Source organism: Hemiscyllium ocellatum, chromosome 12 (genome assembly GCF_020745735.1).
Source record: "Hemiscyllium ocellatum isolate sHemOce1 chromosome 12, sHemOce1.pat.X.cur, whole genome shotgun sequence".
In the NCBI taxonomy this organism is placed as follows: domain Eukaryota; kingdom Metazoa; phylum Chordata; class Chondrichthyes; order Orectolobiformes; family Hemiscylliidae; genus Hemiscyllium; species Hemiscyllium ocellatum.
Window position 1 is genome coordinate 52383679 of NC_083412.1, and position 21671 is coordinate 52405349.

Genomic DNA, 21671 nt, shown 5'->3' on the forward strand with positions numbered 1-21671 from the left:
TATGACCGATTAACAATAAGATTCAAATTACTTGGAGAAGCTAATGTAAATGTACACTTGTGATACCAAGAGTACAAGGTTATGGGTGAAGTATTGGATCATGGGATTAGAATAGTTGAGTGGTTGATTCTGACTGGCGTAGATTCAGTGGGGCTGAAGGGCCATGTTCTGTACTGTAGACCTCTATGACTATGAAATAGGAACTTAAAAATTCTTTTTCAGTATCAGCGTTTAATTTAAATGTGGTTTAATTCCATTTTTTTAACAAGTGAGGATTTGTTAAATGATAATTTCTTTTCAAAATTAAATTGGAAATAGTTATTTTTAAATGATTTTGTGTTTTATTCTGTTTTTTATTACAATTTTATGCAGTTCCACGAGCTATGTTTATGGAGGGCATTGGTCATTAAATGATTTTGTGTCTGACATGTAGTTTGATATGTTTTGTGGGGTGTGATCATTGTAAATCAAGACAGGCAGTGTTGCAGCACACAGAACCTTGCATTAAATTGAATTATTATTAAAATAAGGTATGCAGTATTTCACAATTCACCATACCCATTTAAAACAGACATGTAACAGCTAGGCATATATAGTTTGCTTTAACTTAATCCCTAAGATGAAATTTGTTTGCATTTTGATGGTGCATATTAATCTACCTAATTTAGCATATGATGTAGAATATTTAGTATGTGCCTTTCTGCCATGTTATTAAAGTTTTAAAATTGTTAATCAACACATATCTGTCCCAGTTCGTATTGTTGTTTGAATACAAGTTGTAGCTATTTAATTTGAAATATTCTCATTGCACTACATGAGCTTGCTGTGGACAAACTCCTATGGGGATCAGAATTTTTAGGACAAGTTATACCTTAAACCAATTAAGTGCAAATAAAAATACTGCCAATGCTGGATATCTGAAACAGAAGCACACAAAGGGCAAACAAAAGTGATAGGAGAACAGTTTGTCCACATTAGGCCACCTTCAACATCTTCTATATGTCAAGTGTGTTCATGTAAAAAAGAGACACATTCATTCCCTCCAAAGATAAATTAATCTTTTGTGTGGTTTCAGTTTTATTTAGACAAAATATTCAGTCCTGTCATTACTCAATGATGTATCTTTATAAAACCCAGCTTTCTTGCCTGGATATAGAGCAAGATGCTAGTTGTTGCCAAAACAGTGACCAAACTGCCTTCCTAATGCAGTTGGACTCTCTCCAAGGACCATGGTGGTTCTCCCTTTAGCTGTGAAGGTCACAGCAGCATTAAATTAGGATCATTTGCCAGATTAACCTATCTATAATACACATCTCTAATACAAGATGACTGATGTCATGTTTGCCGAGGGAAATGCCTGTATCAATTTTCAAGTGTAGAAGAGAATCTAATGTTGGAGAGAGCACAAAACCTTTACTGGCTAACAATTCTGAATGGTGTCAAGAATTATTGAGGAAACCCATAACTCATCAGTGTTTCAACTAACAGTCTAACAGTTGGATAGTATATTGTTTTGTAGGTGCTTTTTGGTCATAAAAATTGAACAGGAGGCTCCACAGTATTGAGGATTTCACCTAGAAAAGCTGCAAACCAAATTCCCAGCTTGGCAAACATACCCACAATAATTATAACCGGCACCTGAGCTACAAATTTTCACACAAAAATTGAAAAATTAAATGATGCACATTGCTCTGCTGGTTAAGGGAGCAACAATTATGCTTTTATCCTGCTGCAGTCTGCCAAAGCTCCATCATTTGGAGATCTAAAAACAATGAATGATGGTTGTTGGGAGATCAAACCTGATATTTGCAGCCATAGCAATTAACCAGAATTTAAGTCCCTGTTTAACAAGACAATGAGAGGCCATTCAAACTTTCAAAAAGGATAGGGATTCACTATGAGAGAATCCCTGTTTAAAAGATTGTGATTGAAATCTACTTTCAAAATGGACACCGTGCAATTGACAAAATGTACTTTTACAGTGAGATCCATGTATAGTCCCACAGTTCTAATGTTTTGATGATTCTTTTTGCTCTGCACATTTCCTAAACCTATTTGGTGCAATATTTGGATGAATGCTGATGTCTTGAGCAGATAGCCTGCCCTCTGCTTTCGCATGATACTCATGTATTCATATGTAAATGAAGGCAATGAAATGATTTTGGATCAACCTGAATTGTCGATGAATGAGTTATGAATGTGTGAGTGTCCATTATTTTACTTCTGATTGGGAGGAAGCAGTAATTGACCTGGTTGGAGGTGTTGTGCTTTGGTTTTAATATGGTGAGAATGCACCTAGGCAATGTGCCACATTGTTGGTAGGTGTCTGTGTTGATCAATCTTAACTATGAGACCAGCATCAGTCACAGTGCATGAATATTTTCCTGTGTTTTGAGACTGCTTTACAAATGGCTGTGAGAAAGGCACTTTCACAGAGCCACTGTTGGTTTTGTGAAATCCCTTGTATGGTTGCATTAATATTGAAGAAATGCAGTCACACAGCCTTTAAACACTGCTGCAATCTGGTCATCACAGATTCAAAGATGTAGAAAATGCCTTCTATTCCTACATTCATTTATGTCCAAAAATAAGTTAGTAGATTCTACTTCTTTGCCCGTGCAGCCATTACATGTTGGGAGCATTCAGTCCGATTACATCTTTCCAATTTCACGTCTGTTCCTTTACATCTCATTTGCGAGTGAGAAATCCCGGGTGATGTGTTCCTCCAAGCTAGCAGCTACTTTCTCTGGGGTGTTGATATTTATTCTCATTGCTGGGCCCCTGGGATACTTGATGCATCCTGCTGAGAAGCTCCAGACTCTTTGATTCTGCTTGCACTGGGTTTTTCTTTATCTTGGAAAAATCTTTAAGAAGAACAAAGGAGGACTATCAGTAATGCTTCTGCAAGACACTGCCTTCAAAGAGATCATAAGGCATTGTATGTGTTCTGCACCTGTTTTGCAAATGCAATCCCAGATTAAGAAAGTAGGTCACTGAAAGAGGGATCAACATAATTGGAGTATACATAATGGATGATGTTATCAATGCTCCAAACACATCTGAGTTAATCTCTTCTAGAGATTCATCAGCAGAGAGTGAGGGCTATATTTTTTGTCGTGAATGAACTATTCAGTTTGGATGGTCCCTTTCCTGTCATTTTTCAGTGGTTGCAAAGCACATTTAATTAGATGGTGGCAATCACATGAACTACCTTAATGACAAAGCAACATACATGTCTCCAGATCACCTTCCTCCATTCCTAGGCATGAACATTTCAGAGTAAATTTTTGAGAGTTGAATTTGGTGTTATTTTGCACAGGGTATTATTGCGCTTCACTGGAGCTGTCTCTGCTGCTCCAGTTACAGAAAAGAATGAAGCACTGTCGCAAAGAGCTTGGCATATGGCTACCCTGACACTGAGAGATAACAAATACCTATATATGGGGTGGAAGCTTCCCAGCAACTGAATGACAAGGGCCTTGATGAGAAAATTGGATGGATCACATGAGATTGGCAGTAAGGGGCTTCTGATGTCAAGAGCAAAATTGTGCAATTTCCAAACAACTGTTGAACAGCCAGGTGTGATTCTCACGAGTGAGCAGCAAGATGCCTACTTATACATGATATGCATTAATACCCTAATTATTATATCATTGTGCCTCATTTATATGCTGCTTCCCATTCTCACACCTTTTGAATAGAATCTAAACATGACAATTCCCACCTTGCTGCTTGCTGCTCTGAACCGCTGTCTTACACCCCAAATACCAATGTCTCAGGGCACAGTCCCATGGACGGCGATCACACACTCCCCCTGTTCACAGACCCTCCAGGTCCCAGTTGGCAAAGAGGGGTGCTGGTTTCCCTCTGATATATCTGGGGTAACTGACAGGAACCTTTGCAAGACAACAGTGGACTGCCAGCACTTGACTGGGTATATGGCTGGTTGGCACTGGCATCAGGAATCTTGGGAGGTCCCAGCAGTGGCCAGTCCTCCCACCTATGGTGAGTGTGAGAGTATGTCATTTGGGTGCCATGGGGCCCTGGTGCAGAGGTATGCAGCAGGTTTAGAAAGGTGGTGTGAAAATACTTGCTAACTCTCACGGAGAGAAAAGTTCCATGAAATGCACCAAAAATAGACACTTAGCTGCTTTTTGGTCAAATTCAATCATTGTATTCATTCCACCTACAAGCTGACAGTAAACTCTTTACAAAGTTGGATTCTGCTTTATGGCTTTTCCCATAGTTGGCCTACACAGATTGGATGTGGGATTTAATAGATTATGGTACTAGCGGTTGAATATCCTACACGCTTATGACTGCACTTATGACTGTAAGATGTTTTTACTTAATGAGCAGGTTTTAGCCACAGCCTTCACTAGTCTATTGTTTCATAGTTTGTTGTTAAACTGAATGGCATGGGGATGCCAGAAAATTCTTGTGACTCTAACTGTGGTCAGAAGCTCTTTGAAATTTAATACTAGAACCTTATTGTAATATATAACAGTGCATCTGTTCTTCACAGACTGGTGGAAATGGTCTTTCTCTGTATTCTTCATCATGATGTTGCTAACATTTATTTAGCTCTGCATTTAGAATGCTGGAGAATATTACTGATTTAATAATTTACTTTTATTTTTCAGTTTAATGTTTCTAATCAAACTTTCAAACTGGGAAAACAAATAAAAAGTAAATGTAAAAATTAGGTTCCAAATAAAGAAAGGAAAATAAATATGTGTACTATTGAATACTATTTTCAAATTATTTTCCAGAAACATTCTACAATTTTCACAATTCATTCTGAATCAATAACTATAGTTACAAAATTTAGATTCTGCAGTTGGACACAAAATTGGAAACACTGTTAATCAAATGCACTGATATTCAGAAATATCACTCCATCAAACAAAGCTATGCACCAGGATTAAATGTCACCATTTTGAGGGTCAATGTGTACCCAATTTAAAGTGTACGACATAAGGACATAGAAATGGGAGTAGGCCATTCAGTCCCTTGAGCCTGTTCCACCATTCAATGAGATCGTGGCTGATCTGTGGCTTAACTCCATAAACCTGCCTTTTACCTATATTAAATGATCTACCTCAGACTTGACCCTAACAAAGCTGATCCAGCATCCACTGCCATCTGTGGAAGAGAGTTCCAATCAACTACCCTTTGTGTATAGAAGTGCTTCCTAACACCTTTCTCGAACAGTCTGTCCCTAATTCTCAGGCTATGCCTCCTAGTTCTAGAATCCGCAACCAGTAGAAATAAATTATCTTTAGGAACCCTGTCTCTTCCTGTTCAATCAGAACACTCTTTAACCTTCTAAATTCTGGAGAAAACTAGCCTCGTTGTATAATTTTTCCTCATAATTTAACCCCTGAAGTCCAGGTATCATTCGTGTAAACCTACTTGGAACTCCTTCCAAAGCCAATATATTCTTCCTAAGGTGCGACGCCTAGATCTGCTCACTGTACTCCCAGTGGGATCTATCCAGAGTTTTGTATAACTGCAGCATAACCTTGTACTGCAGTCCTCTAGATATAAAGACCAGCATTGCATTCGCTTTCTTCATTATTTTCAGCATATGTTGGTGACATTTTAAAGATCTATGCACCTGAACTCACAAGTGTCTTTGGATATCCTGTGTATTTAACTTTTACATCATCAAGGAAGTACCCTGATCTATCCTCAATTGGTTCAAAATGGATAACATACATTGTACTCCAGTTAGCATAAAAGCATATTGATAGACTATCATTTACAGTGCCTGCAATGCTACTTAACTTAGTGTCATCAGCACATTTGCAAATATGACTTTCTATGCCATTATCTGAGTTGTTAATAAATAATGTGAATAATTGAGGCCCTAACACAATCCTTAAGGGACATCACTGGTCACATCCTGCCAATTTGAGTACCTACCCATTACCCCTACTTGGTGTCGCCTACTTCTCAATCAATTTGCCAGCCATGTCAGTAATAAGTTTATTTTACCAGTCATTGTTTGTCAGAATTAATTTTACTCTCCTTGCATTATTTCTTGCAGTGCATATTATGTTGCAGCGTGGGGTGTGCCTTTCATTCTGTCCTGTCTTCCACTCTTTGGTGATTATTACGGCCCTGCTGGAGCATGGTGGTAAGAACATGGTTGCATCAATTGATGATGTAAACTTTATGCACAGGAAGTCAACTTTCTTTTGCTTTTTGTTGCAAGGGAATACTTTCGTTCATTCAGAAAATAATTCCAGGGATTGGGCTATATTTTTAATTGTAAGTTTATATCTAATCTTTATTTGTGGAGTGTTTTCCAGAATGGTTAAAGTGTAGAAGGAGTCCATGTGGTCCATCTTGCCTGTGTCTGTTGTTTGTAAATGTGATTCACCTAATTCCATTCTGCTGCCTTTTCTTGTAAACCTGCAGTCATTTTACTCAGATATTTATCAAATTTTTATTTAAAAACCACAATTAAATTGCCTGCATCACAGTCTCAGGGCAAAGTATTCCAGATAGAGTCATAGAGATGTACAGCATGGAAACAGACCCTTCTGTCCAACCTGTCCATGCTGACCAGATATCCCAACTCAATCTAGTCCCGCCTGCCAGCACCCGGCCCATATCCCTCCAAACCCTTCCTATTCATATACCCATCTAAATGCCTCTTAAATGTTGCAATTGTACCAGCCTCCACCACTTCCTCTGGCAGCTCATTCCATACACGTAACACCCTCTGCGTGAAAAAGTTGACCCTTAGGTCTCTTTTATATCTTTCCCCTCTCACCCTAAACCTATGCCCTCTAGATTTGGACTCCCCGACCCCAGGGAAAGGACTTTGCCTATTTATCCTATCCATGCCCCTCATAATTTTGTAAACCCCTATAAGGTCACCCCTCAGCCTCCGACGCTCCAGGGAAAACAGCCCAGCCTGTTCAACCTCTCCCTGTAGCTCAGATCCTCCAACCCTGGCAACATCCTTGTAAATCTTTTCTGAACCCTTTCAAGTTTCACAACATCTTTCCGATAGGAAGGAGACCAGAATTGCACACACACTATGGAGAAAGGTTTCCTCAAATCATCATTGCTTCTTGTGTGCCAACCAACTTGAATCTGCATCCTGGCTTTCAATCCTTCTGTCAATGGGAACAGTTTCTCTTTATCTGCTCTGTCTAGACCTCCAGCATTTTAAATGCCTCTTTCAAATCGCCTCATAACCTTCTAAAGGACAGCCCTAGCCTCTCTAATCTATCCACATAACTGAAGTTACTCATCCCTGGAAGTATTCTTCTGAATCCTTTCTGCAGCCTCTGCAATGCTTTCATCTCATCCTGAAGTGTGGTACTAAAACCTTACCACCATACTTCAGTTGAGGTGAAACCAGTGTTTTATACAGGTTTATGATAGCGACCTTGTCTTTGTACTCTGTGCCCCGATTTATATATTTTATTAACCACCTTTCCAACCTTCAATGGCATTGTGTAGTTTATTTTGATTCTGAGAGGCGACACATGAATAAGAGAATGATAAAGAACACTTTTATCAGTTCACAGGATACAGTTAGTTGTCAAATAAGTTCTGAAGAACAGTTATACGGGACTCAATGTTAACTCTGTTTCTCTCTCCACAGATGCTGCCAGGCCTGCTAAGTTTCTCCAGTGCTCTGTTTATAAAATAAGAACTTGTTTGATGCAGGGTTGTGGGTGGGTGAATATCATACTTTGCTTTTTTCAGTTTTCTTCCCATCCTCTCTGAAATCAAATCCTTATCTTCTATTCATGGGTTCATAAATTCCTTTATAGTAGTGCAACTTATTACTTTTGGTATTGTCTCAAATGTACATTCCGACTAGATTAGATTAGATTAGACTAACAGTGTGGAAACAGGCCCTTCGGCCCAACAAGTCCACACCGACCCGCCGAAGCGAAACCCACCCATACCCCTACATTTACCCCTTACCTAACACTACGGGCAATTTAGCATGGCCAATTCACCTGACCCGCACATCTTTGGACTGTGGGAGGAAACCGGAGCACCCGGAGGAAACCCACGCAGACACGGGGAGAACGTGCAAACTCCACACAGTCAGTCACCTGAGTCGGGAATTGAACCCGGGTCTCAGGTGCTGTGAGGCAGCAGTGCTAACCACTGTGCCACCGTGCCGCCCACTACTGAGTATTAAATTAGTTGAAGGAATGATAATAGATAAATGCTCATAATAAGGTATCTTAAGAGTATTATGTGGAATTTTTAAAAATTAAGGTTTCTGTACTTTTTCACTGGGTGTGGGCATCAATGGCATTTATTGCCAATCTCTATTTGCTCTTGAACCACTGCTGTCTTTGGAGTGTAGGCATGCGCACAATACTATAAAAAAGGGAGCTGCTATGTGGGTGCCCCTACCATTCTTTCCAGCCTTACAGCATGAGAAGAGTAAGTTGCCAGGTTTCACTCTGTGATGGTCCTCCCACCTGGCTCAACACTGAAATGTCCATCTACTGGTCGTTTTAGTGCTTCAAGAGGGCTGATCTCCGTGTTTGAAGTGCAATGCATTGCTGAAAGTTGCATTTTCTTTCCAGTACAGCAGCCTTGGCAGAATTTAGCAGTCCCCAATTGGCGAATCTGCAGACAGGAGAACGCACAGAATTCTGTGGATGGCACTGCCACAGTGTGTCAGGTGAGGCCTTGGGCAACCTGTCTGCCTCAGCCCACCATTAAATTCTACCAAGGCCACTGCACTGAAATCAACGTGCAATGTGCATTGCTTTTCTTATGCTGAGAACAGGTAATACCTTCATGTGATAGGTACAAGGAACCTCTGAGTTGACTGCATAGATCAGAAGCTTCTTTGTGCAGATTACACTTTTACTTTTCCTGGAGGATGACCATAGGTTGTAAATGTAACCACTATGTGTCTATGAAATCTCACTGCTGCAGCACTTCCAATACTTCCCTGCTGTGCCTCTGTGGACAATTAGTCCTGTTTTTATTATCCCAACTTGCCCTTTTGATTATGAGCAGAAATCATGTAATAGCTGATCCCTCGCCAGTTTTTCTACTCTTGATTCAAGTGTGCTGCAGATCAAGCTTTTTGGATGGATGTTTCCTATCCCATTTTTCATTTAAATTAGAGTGAGGTGCATCCATCGCAAAGCCCAGTGCAGCTCTCATTGTCTGTGTAGGAATGCCAGGACTAAGTTTCTAAGGTATTTCAATTGTGTCTAGGCTACAGGCTTAGTATCTGGTGGATGTAGGACTGATGTTGAGAAGAGATGCTTCACATAGTGAAGATCTTGATCTTATTACAAACTTGATCTAAACATTTGCAAGGGAGCTGAACTCCAGAAGTGAGGATGACGTGAGAGTAACTACCCTTGACCTTTGACCAAGCTGTGGCATTAAAGAGACCTAGTATAACTGGAGTCAACGGGAATTAGGTGGAAGTCTCTCCACGGTTGGAGTCATAGCTGGAATAAAGGAGGATGGTTGTCTGCCGTAGTTGCAGGACATCACTGCAGGATTTCCTCAGTCTGCTTCATCAATGGCCAAATCCCCATGCTAAGGTCCAATGTGGGAATATTTCATAATGATTGTACAATTTTCAGCATTGCTCGTGACTCTCCGATCACGAAGTTGCCCATGTCCAAATGCAGCAAGACTTAAACAACATCCTGATGTGGAATTTTAATTGTTAGTCGCACCTGCACTTGTTGTAGATTTCTGGGCAAGGAAGGGACAAAATTGTTGAACCATTCCAACACTAGTTAGACACTTCTCCGGGATCAGTAGTGCTTTCTGTTGAAATGGATGAACTAAAGTGAATTTGAATTTAAAAAAACTCAAAGATTGTGGATGCTGGAAATCAGGGACAAGAACAGATGACTGGAAAAACACAGCAGGTCTGGCAGTATCTGTGGAGAGAAAGCAAAGTTAACATTTCAGATCCAGTGACCCTTCACAACTTTTTCTTCAATGTTCTCATCAACTTATCTGGATATATCTTGTGATTATGGGGTTGTGAAACACATATCATTGATTTCAATCCATTATGTTGTAACAATGAGACATTTAGAGTGAAGTGTTCTTTCCCAATACTATTTATCTGGCTCCATAACAGCAGTGTTGAACTGTCAAGTTAAGGGATGGGCACACCTCAAGCAAATCATGTATTATTCTATTTTCTGCAACGTGTTATAATTGAATGTGGTAACACTGATAGAGCATCCTCAACCAACCAGTTTGGTTATTGTGAAATTATGCTACTGTTACCAATACTTTTGAATGAGAAAAGTATGTTCTTTATGACTCATCTATTTTGCAAATTGAGTTTTAAGGCCCATTCATTCCATGAAAAACCTTTGTAGAAAGGGGAAAGAAATTTGTTATGGTGAATTCCCCATTGCTTACCAGGACAATACATTGGCAATATGAAGTTACTCTCCCTCCTATTTCTTTCTCCATTTTTCCATTGCACCAAGATTTAAAACATCTTGATTAAATGAGATTGTTGTAAGATATGGTCTGATCTATTGCATACAGCGCAGAAACAGTATAGAATTTCATTGTGTTTCAACTTGTGATGTCCTGAAAGACTATTTTCATCTTTCAAATTAGACTTGGGGTAAACATAATTTCTTTGATTTTTTTGATTTACTGTGGTGAAATAGAATTGGGAATTAAAGTTCATTTGATTTATAACAATCTCAAAATGTACATATTTTGTTATGACAATGTATAGTATGTTTTTATTCATGGACATATGAATATCTTCATACTCTAAATTACAAACTTGTTTCTACTATCCCTGTGAAGGAACAGTTCACCTAATGGCACTCCCCTCCCTTTTCCCCGTAGCCCTGCATTTTCGTTTCTTTTTATCTAATGATTGCATATCCTTAGCTTTAGTTGGTTCTGCGACAACTACGCTATTAGGAAGTGCATTCCAGACCCTAACTACTCACTGCATGAAAAGGTTTTTCTTCATATTACTCTGCTTCCTTCTAAAAACGATTTTAAATCTGTGCCACCTGGGTCTCAGTCACGCCATCAATGGGAAGTTTCTATTGATTGCTGCTTTACAGAGATCCTAACCTGTTTCACAGACCCACCAATCTGCTCAGTAACCCTGACCTGTTTCACTGTAACCCATTCCGCTTCACAGTGCTTCTTATGTCCTTCTCAGTCCTCCCAGTGTGTTTCACAATAATCCCAAACTGCTGCTCAATCCTCCCAGTCTGCTTCACAGCATTCCTGATTTCCTTTGCTGTCTCTTGATTTGCTTCACAGTGATAGTGATCAGCTTCCCTCTCCTCCTGATCAGTTTCACTGTAACCTGGACCTGTTTTCACAGATCCTGGCCTCTTTTGCAGTGCTCTTGATTTACTTCACAGTGATCCCAATCTGCTGCAGACTCCTACAAGTCTGCTTCACAGTGACTCAGGGTCAAAGAATGTCTCAGTGATTCAGACCTGTTTCACTGCCTTCCAGTCTGCTTCACAGTTGTCATGACCAGCTGATACTTCCGGTCTGCTTCATAATTATCCTGATCTATTTTACAGTCCTCTTCCTGGCCTGGTTCACAATGATCTTGACCTTTTGCACTCCTCTTCATCTGAGATGTATTGATTCTGAATTACCGCAAACTCCTCCCAGTCATTTTCACAGTGACCTCAACCTTCTTTGCATTCCTTCCAGTCAGCTTGCCTATAATCTGGACAGGTTTCACTGTGTTCCCGGACTATTTCATGGTGATTCCAACTGGCTATAAGCGTTTCCCAGTCATCTTTCCTATGATCCTGACCAGCTGCATATTTCTCCCTGTCCTGCTAGCAATTTCTAAATTCTGACTGTCGGATCACAGCCCTCTTTCTGCCTATGTCATTGACATTAATGTGCACCATGCACATTGGCTGACACTCTAGAAGTGTGGCTGACCTGCAGCTATTCAGTGATGCATCAACCCTCTAATGTAGAGCATTACTCTGTCTTGGCTTCCTCACTAACTTATTGCCCTACTCTATGTCTGCCCAGAAGTCCATGCTTTCCCCCTTCAAGAAGAACTTTTGTCATTCCCTACTCCTCAAAATACCCTTTCACACAACTCTGTCTTCTCTAAATACTGCCCAGACTTTAATTTCCCTTTCCTCTCCCAAGTTTCTCTGTAGTTTATGTGCCTGACTTACTGCAAGTTATTCCTGATGTTGCAGCACTTCTGATTCAATTTAACTGGCAGTGCTGCTGTGAATGTGAGATATGGACAGGAATACCATATAATGAATGGGAAAAGGATCACTGGAACCATGTGGAGCACACCTGACCTTGCTAATTGCACTCGCATGGATTGAGCGTTTCTGGCCCAGATAATGCTGCAGTAATGAATGGCAAAATTGTCTGTGTTCTGTTAACATAAGATGTAGGGACAGAAGTAGGCCATAGGCCATTCAACTCATCACGTCTGTTCTACCATTCAATGAAAGCATAGCTGATCCTGCGATCAGCCTGCGATCTGCGAATCCTGATCCTATAACTGTCAACTCCAATTTCCTATCTTTTCTCCATAACCCTTCATACCCTTACTGATTAAACATCTATCTCAATTTTGAATAAACTTTATAACCCAACCTTTATAGTAAAGAATTCTACAGGTTCATACCCTTTGAGAGAAGAAATTCCTCTTCATCTCTGTCTTAAATCTGCGACCCATTATTCTGAGATTATGTCATCTGGTCCTGGATTCCCACAAGGGAAAATAATTAATCTGCATCTATCCTGCCAAATCCCCAAGGAATCTTGAATGTTTCAATAAGGTTGCTTCTCATTCACCTAAGTTTCAATTCCAACAGGCCCAACCTTTTCATAAGACAGTCCCTTTATTCTAGGGAGCAGCTTAGTGAGCCTTCTCCAGACTGCATCTAAAGCCAGAGTATCTTTACTGAGATAAGGGGCACAGAACTGTTCATAGTATTCTAGCCATGGTCTGACTAGTGCTTTGTTTTAGCAAAACTTCTTTATTGTTATACTGCATTCCCTGTGAAATAAAGGCCAACATTATATTTGTCTTCACTATTACCTGCTGAACTTGAATGCTAGCTTTTCATGGTCCATGCATGAGAACTCCGAAATCCCTCCTGTGTCACTTTCTGCAGTCTTTCTCCATTTAAGTCATATCCTCCTCCTCTGCTTTTCCTGCCAAAGTGTATAATCTCACATTATATTCCATCTGCTGAGTTTTTGCCCACGCACCTAACCTGACTGTATTGCTCTGTCGGCTCTTTGTGTCATCCCTCACTATTTGCCTTCCTGTCTGTTTTTGTGTCTTCTACAAATTTAATTAAAGTACACTGATTTACCTCATTCGAATCATTAATATATATTGTAAATAATTGTGGCCCCAGCACTGATCCTGTGGTACTCCACTAATTGCAGGTTGCCATCCTGAAAATGATTCCTTTTCCCATCTCTCTGTCTTCTATCAGTTAGCTAATCTTCTACCAATGCTACCTTTTATTGTGCCACTGCAACTGACAGAAAGTTTGCAAGTATACAGTCTAGTGCTGAAATCCAGAACTTTCTGTCGTTGAGAATATCCTCCTCTGCATGATGTACTGTAAAGTTTTGGGAGACTGCTATTTACCCTTATAGTGGTGAGTTGATGAAAACTTCCATTGTAACATTATTTGTCATGCTGTAAAAAACTGGAAAATATTGCATTTTGCTGAATAGGGTGTTAATTGGGTTTTAAAAGCCTCATTTATTACAATTTCATAATTACTTATGTCATAATCAAATCACAGACAAGGTTACTGAATATTATTACAGTTCCAGGCAGGATACCTTAAATTGTTAAGCTCCTGCATGAGGAAAGGTGAACTGGCTCCTCTTGGTTATTCACTCACCCCCTCACTTGGTAACAGTGAGGTTAATTTTAAGAGGATACATTTCCTTCTGGATAGCTTTCTCCAAAACCAGATTAACTTATAGTGTCATAGAGCCATACAAAACAAAAGCTGACCCTTCAGTCCAACCAGTCTGTGCTGAACATAATCCTGAATATTTTAAAAGGAGCTGATTCAACCAGACTTTCTTGAATTACCACAAGGTGCGTAAATGTGAGAGTAATGAAACACACAGACTCACAGTTTAGAAATAAATCAAAACAGATAAAAGTTAAGAAAATAATATATGGATCTATCTCTGAATTGAAAAGAATGGGTAATTGAATATTGTGCCACTGTAGTAGAGGTCAACTGTAGCATTGATGTGGATCGTTGGACAATCAGTTTCACAACTTTTATTTCCGTGGATTGGTCAAGATTCTGTGGTTCTGAGTCCTTACATCATTCAGGCTGACAGAGAATTCTTCATTATCCTGTCTTTTTAACTGGTTGACAACACTTGGAGCGAGAGACAGTCTTTACCTACAACGCAGAAGTAACTAGGGGATCGTTCTTTGTCTGTGACCTTCACAGCATTCTAACACTAGAACCTAGGGTATTGAGTATTGAGTTCTATGATTACACTCAGTAGAGTTCTAACTGCCCTTTTAACTGTCGTCTTCAAAGGGAAAATCACAAATTATCTCTGCAGTTTGGACATAATTTGCAGAAGAGGGACTGCTGATGAGCAGGAGTTTGTGACCCCTCATTATCTTTAAAGACACAAGAGATCACAATCCAGTCTGTTTGAAGTTTCTGTTTAGGTGCTGTGTTCCTTCGGTCTCTCTATTCAGGCATCCACTTAATTGACATCTGCAGCTATGTTTGACTGTATCGGTCCTGGTTTAAAAAACACATCTTGTAATTACAAGTTAAAAATGTCCACAGTGTTTTGTGGTTCTGACCTGTGATCATGATACCAATGAATAGCTTTACTAGCCTTGAAAACCTAATTGTTTATTTGTGGAATGTCAAATTTCTCCACAATTATGTAAAACACACATACTTTGTTTCCTATGCATAACTCAACTTGATTGGCTGCCTAAATGCTTGCTGAGATGTCTGATGCTACGTGCTGAAATGTCTCCTTGATTTGACAGAGGCATGAGGGAAATTCCCTCTGCAAGTGAGCTCTCTTGTTTTGTTGCTGCCTGCACAATTGAGGCCAACATCCAATTGCTCTGAACAAACAATCTCAAAGCTGCTCTGTCTTTGATGGCTTATTTTCTATTGCTAGTAAGGAATGTGTTATTTGTAAAGGGCGTGTATGTTTAAATGACATTGGCTATTTTTATTCCTGGCACTCAGTGTGATTATTGGCTCTGTTTTGATGAAATAGTTAAAGTGATAATTAGAAAATTGAAAATGTATTCAAAGATCACCCAAATTAAACCGACTTTTTGGAATATTAGTATTTTGCACATCTGCCGGGATTTCAAAGCAGAATATTGATGACACTCCCTGTGATTTACCTCTCCATTGTTAAAGCTACGTAACATGGAAACACCCAATTGTGGGAAAATAAGAACAAAGTAGAAGATATAACTTGTCAGTGATCAAATATTCAACCAAATTGAATAGGACAGATTAAAGTCTTATTGTGTTGCAATTTTTTATCCATCTACTTATATAATAGAATTTTAATTGTGCCATTGCCCACTCTGTTGCACCCAGTTAATGCACTTCACAAGCAGAAATGTACACAATTTATGGATTAGGTCAAGTGATCAAGATAATTCAAAGGAGATGGTCTTAACAAACATCTTAAAGGAATTGGGAGAGGTGGTGAGGCAAAGAGATTGAAGATGTCAATTGCAGACCTAAATGGATGCCAAATAGAATAATTGGATCTGTACTTTTCATCCAAATCGTTTATAATAAGGTATTTATAACAACCGATCTAGGGCACAGCTTTATAAAGTTTTCAGATGGTAAGAAACTTGAAGGAAGAATGTGGTTATTTGCTGACTATTGGATGACTTGCTGCCATGGAATGGGCAGAAGCATAGCAGCTAGAGTTTAATTGTGGAGTGATGTACTTTGAGAGGATTTGTAGGTGATCAAGAAAGTTGTTAAACTGATTTTTAAAAAATGGGTTACTTGGGTTTAGAAGTTGAATAGATTGTGAGGGCAAAGAGATCATGCTTAGATCTCAGTTTGAGCATTGTGGATAGGTGTAAAGCATCAGAAAGAGAACAAACAAAGCTTGCCAGGATGAGGGACTTCCTCAGTGTGGAGAGATTGAAATGTTGGGGCTGTTCTCCTTGTGACAGAGATGATTAATATGTGGTATACAAGAGCTTCTCAAGATGAGAAGAAATTTTGGTAGAATAGATGTGGAATAAATTTTATCTCTGTGAGTATGTAAATCATCAGATGCCATAAATTCAAAATGATTGGAAAAAAATCTAGAGAGAAGTTACTGGCTTGTCAGGCTTTGGAATGCCCCTTCATTTTGAGCCCCTTCCCCTTGTTTCACCTCGCCTCCAACATTATGGCTGACCCAGACTGTATAAAACTTTGTACTTCAAATCCCACAACCCATCAGCAGCAGTTCTTATTTCTACCTCCATAATATTGCATACCTCTGCCCCAACCTTACTCCTGCTGCTGCTGCTGCTAAAAATCCCCGTTTTTGTTGCATTTTGGCTTGATTTTTTTCAAAGTCCTCTTTGCAGACCTCTCTTCTAGCATTTATAAATCCAGTTGATCACAAGAATGAGGCTCTTGCAGGATTAAAAAAGGTTTTCTCCTCTATAACTCCTTTCAAAACTAGTCTGAGTTAAAAACGGTTTTGTAAAAATATAGCATCATCAGTACTGGGGATGTCAGTTTGATTTATTGAGCTCCCTTGTCTTTGGGCTAACATCTCCCTGAAACAGCACACTGGTTTTATCAGATACTATCAGATTGCAAGCTGACACACACACACACTATGTACTGCAAGATAGAAACTCACTTGGGATTTGAATTGGCCATTGGCTAGGCTTTAGTCAGTTTAATTTCAACTGATTAAAAGCATCAGCTAGAGCCCAACAATTTATACTGAGCTGGAATCATTGCAGCAAATTAGTTGGCATAACTTGTGTGCTACCTCTTAATGGAGAAAGTGAGGACTGCAGATGCTGGAGTGGAAGAGAGCTTCTTCAAGGAAGGCATCCTTGTAAGAGGATTCACAGCAGGTTAACATCTTCTAGGAGAAAGTGAGGACTGCAGATGCTGGAGATGGAAGAGAGCTTCTTCAAGGAAGGCATCCTTGTAATAGGATTCACAGTAGGTTAAATCTTCCTGAAGAAGGGCTCATGCCCGAAATGTTGATTCTCCTGCTCATTGACTGCTGCCTGACTTGCTGCACTTTTCCAGCAACACATTTTCAGCTGCTACCTCTTAATGCCAATCAAGTAAAATATCATGAACCTCTAGTCACATTTGAATGTTTAAGACTCTATTCATCTTGTTTATTTTCAGGACTCAATGAAACAGCACTGTTACAATGGATCTAAGTTGTAAACTACTGTTTTCTTTAATGAAAGATAAAGTGTCCTAATTTCACACCTAGAAAATATACCTTGGTTTTACTGAACAGAGAATAGCTGGTACACTGGATTTGCAGTCTGCCTAATGTTGATCTCTCAGGACCCATCCCTTTGATCTCTCCCCTTCATCTACATCCTGCTCTCACAACACACAGTCAGTTTCTGATGGCATTTAGTTGCACCTTCCTGCCACTGCCTTTAATGTTTCTGAGGGTTCTGCACTGTTAGATGCAACCTTAGCCCAAACTGGATGGGAATAGCTCATGTCGGGAGCTCAACTTTCAGGCTGAATGATGTTCTTGACTGTTGCCCCTTCAATTGTTTTCAGATTTGCGACAGGTGCCTCTGAGGCAGATTGGAATTTCTTTATCATCCAAAAATCTCACTTTAGTGATGACAGTGAGATTGCAAAAGGATTTTAACTGAAAATTGCAACAGGCCTGCCTAGCCCTGAAGCTGATATTCATACACAACAACTACTTAATACATAGGGAAAGAAACACAAAGCTGCAGCTCTCAGGATCAGAAGATCCACTCACAGTCATGTCTGCCAGGAACATTTCCAGCTTACAGATTGCTGCTTTCCCCGTATTGCAGTACAATCTATAGTAAGCTTATTATTCTTATTATGGGGGTCCTCTTGGTGGGTAAGCCATCCATCACCTTAAAGAATTATTCCCTCACATGCAGAAGCAATGTGTACCCTCTCCAAGAGGTACTGCAGGAATTATCAAGTCTCCTCTGACAGCACCTTCCAAACCTGCAAACTCTGCAACCTAGAAAGTTAGAAGGAAGATGATGTTGTAGGTGGTAATATAGATCTGAATTAGTAATCCATAGGCCGTAGCTAATGCTGTGGGGACATGGGTTCAAATCCCACTACTGGTGGAGTTCAAATTCAGTTTACAATTCTATAATTTCAAAGCTAGGTCCAGTAATTCTGACGATGACAAGTGTCATCAATAGTTGTAAAATATTCAATCCTTTCCAATTACATGCACATCCCATGAAAGTTTTTTTCAGAAGTGCAGCAAAGGCATAGGAGCACCAGCTGCAAGTTCTCCTGAAAGTCCCTCACAATCCTGACTTAGAATATTGTCACCGCTCCTTCATTGCTACTGGATCAAAATCCTGGAATTCCATCCCTAACAGCTCTGTGCATGTGTCTACACAAGCAGCAGTTCAAGAATGGAGCTCACCACCACTTTCTCAAGGGCAGGGAAGCAGGTTAACAAATACTGGCTTTTCCAACTCTGCTCAGATCTTATGAAGGAATGTAAAAGTGCAATTGCTGCATTATTCAGGTGCAGTCGTGTCAATTTCTTCGAATGCATAGACGACAGCAATGAATGGTGGCAGCTCACACCCCCAACTATCTGTCGATCAAGAGTGACCTCCTTGGACTTATCTGGAGGAATACAACAGCAGGATGCATTTTTCCAGACAGGAGATGTCTGCAGACTTCTGCAACAAGAGCTGCTGATTGCGAAGGAAGCTTCTTGGGTGATAGGTAGATTGACTTCATTGCAGATAAATATGAAAGGACTAATAATAAGAAGAAATTAGCAGGACTTATACACTTAATGGTAAGGTCCTCGGGAGTGTTGCTGAACAAAGAGACCTTGGAGTGCAGGTGCATATCTCCTTGAAAGTGAAGTTGCAGGTAGATAGGATAGTGAAGAAGAAGGCGTTTGGTATGCTTTCTTTTATTGGTCAGACTATTGAGTACAGGAGTTGGGAGGTTATGTTGTGGCTGTACAGGATATTGGTTAGGCCACTGTTGGAATATTGCAAGTAATTCTGGTCTCCTTCCTATCGGAAAGATGTTGTGAAACTTGAAAGGGTTCAGAGAAGATTTACAAGGATGTTGCCAGGGTTGGAGGATTTGAGCTACAGGGAGAGGCTGAACAGGCTGGGGCTGTTTTCCCTGGAGTGTCAGAGGCTGAGGGGTGACATTATAGAGGTTTACAAAATTATGAGGGGCATGGATAGGATAAATAGGCAAAGTCTTTTCCCTGGGGTCGGGGAGTCCAGAATGAGATGGCATAAGTTTAGGGTGAGAGGGGAAAGATATAAAAGACACCTAAGGGGCAACTTTTTCATTCAGAGGGTGGTACATGTGTGGAATGAGCTGCCAGAGGAAGTGGTGGAGGCTGGTACAATTACAACATTTAAGAGGCATTTAGATGGGTTTATGAATAGGAAGGGTTTGGAGGGATATGGGCTGGGTGCTGGCTTGTGGGATTAGATTGGGTTGTGATATCTGGTCAGCATGGACGGGTTGGACCGAAGGGTCTGTTTCCATTGCTCTACATCTCTATGACTCTATAAATAAAAAAATGAAATGACTGTTCTTATGAGAGTGCAAACATGGATTTTCACAGAAGGACAGAATTGTTACTGTGTTGAAGGAGGTCACCCATCCATTGTGACCGCACCGTCTCTCCAAATGAGGATTTCATTTGGTTCCATTCTCTCACCATCTTCCTAGAACCCTGCGCATTCTTCCTTTTCAAATAACAGTCTACTTCCCTTTTGAATGTGAACTTGGCAGAAAAATTTCCTAGATCTGTTAAGAAGTAGATGGCATGTCCTTGGCTTTATCAATACTGGGATAGAGTGCAAAAGCAAAGAAATTGCACCAAACTTAAATGGTTAGGTCTCAGCCAGAGGACTGTGGCCAGTTCTAGACACCACATTTTAGGGGGGTGTATAGGCCTTGGAAGGGTGCAGAAGAGATTGACCAGACTGATGCTTGTGCTAAGAGACTGGTGCGGAGAGAATAAAGAAACTGGAGTTAATATCCTGACAGACTAGTGTTGTATTTCTTGTGTTATTGATAAATAATACACTAAATAATATGCAGGCACTTTACTTGAAAAGCAGGTTTATGTAACAGCCCAAAGCACAACTTGTAGTTATAGATAGTTATGAACATCTCCTTTCATGCTTCTGTGGGACTACACCTGGCCCTTGGTCATCTGATTTCATCCTTGAGCTTGGAAAATGATAAGGGCAGATTTCATACAAGTGGGCAAAATCTGGAGAGGCTTTAATTGAATACAGACAGATGAATTAAAAGCAGAGATAGGTCATTTGGCCCCTCAAGCTGCTCCTGATCATGGTTTCAAATTCCTCTTTTTCATTCCCCCCGGTAGCCTTTCGTTCCTGTGCCAAATCAGTATCTAACAACTTCTGGCTTAAAAATATTCAATGACCCAGCCTCCACTGCCTTTTGAGGTAAAGAGTTTCAAAGTTGCACAACCCTTTGAGGGTAGAAATTCTCCTCATCCCTGCCCTGAAAGGGAAACCCCTAAGTTTTAAACAAGATCCCCTAATACTGGATGGACTACATGAGGAAACATCATCTACGTACTTCAATCAAGTCACCCTCGGTCTTCTAAACTCCACTGGAAATAAGTCTGTCAAAATCGTTTTTCCTCTTTTTCATTCATGGAACGTGGGAATTGCTGGCTGAGCCAACATTACTTGTTCCTAGTTGCCCTTGAGAAGATGCTGGTGAGCTGCCTTCTTGGACTGCTGCAGTCCATTTGCTGTCGATAGAACAATCTCATTGGGAGGGAATTCCAGAATTTTGACACCGAAAGAATACTTCCAAGTCAGGATGGTAAATGACTTGGAGCGGTATGTTTAGATGTGGCGTTCCCATGTATCTGCTGCCCTTGTATTTCGAGATGGTAGAGGGTTGGAAGATGCTGTCTAAGGATCTTTGTAAATTTCTTCATAAGACAACCCATTTATTCCAGGTATCAATCGAGTAACCTCATTTGAACTGTGTCCAAAGCATTTGCATTCTTCCTTAAATAAGACCAAAGTACACATAGCATTTTAGATGTGGTTTTAGCAACTGAAGTATGAAATCCTTAATGTTATGTTTAATTTTTCTGGTAACACAGGATAGTGTTCCAGTAGCCTTCTTAGTTAGCTGTTGTACCTGCATCTTAATTTTTTGTGACTTGTGTCCTGAAACACCTAGCTCTCTCGGAATTCTGCAATCATTCTCCACTTAAGTAACATTCTGCTTTTTCATTCATCCTGCCAAAGTGAACAACTTCACATTTTCCCACGTCATGCTCCATTTCCCAGATTTTTGTCTACTTCCTCAACCTATGTGTGTGCTTCTGCAAACTTCCTATTGTCCCTCTGACAACATACTTTCCTACCTATTATTGTCATCTGCAAG

The 21671-nt window shown here is 40.1% G+C and overlaps 1 protein-coding gene across 4 annotated transcripts in view; it reads left to right on the forward strand.

Annotated features, from left to right (window-relative positions):
* si:dkey-100n23.5 overlaps positions 1 to 21671 on the forward strand; it is a 223846-nt gene that overhangs the window by 121192 nt on the left and 80983 nt on the right. For all 4 annotated transcript variants that reach the window (XM_060833050.1, XM_060833052.1, XM_060833049.1 and 1 more), the window contains one exon: positions 6053 to 6142. In XM_060833050.1, the coding sequence (XP_060689033.1) occupies positions 6053 to 6142 (90 nt within the window). The remainder of the gene's footprint in view (positions 1 to 6052; positions 6143 to 21671) is intronic.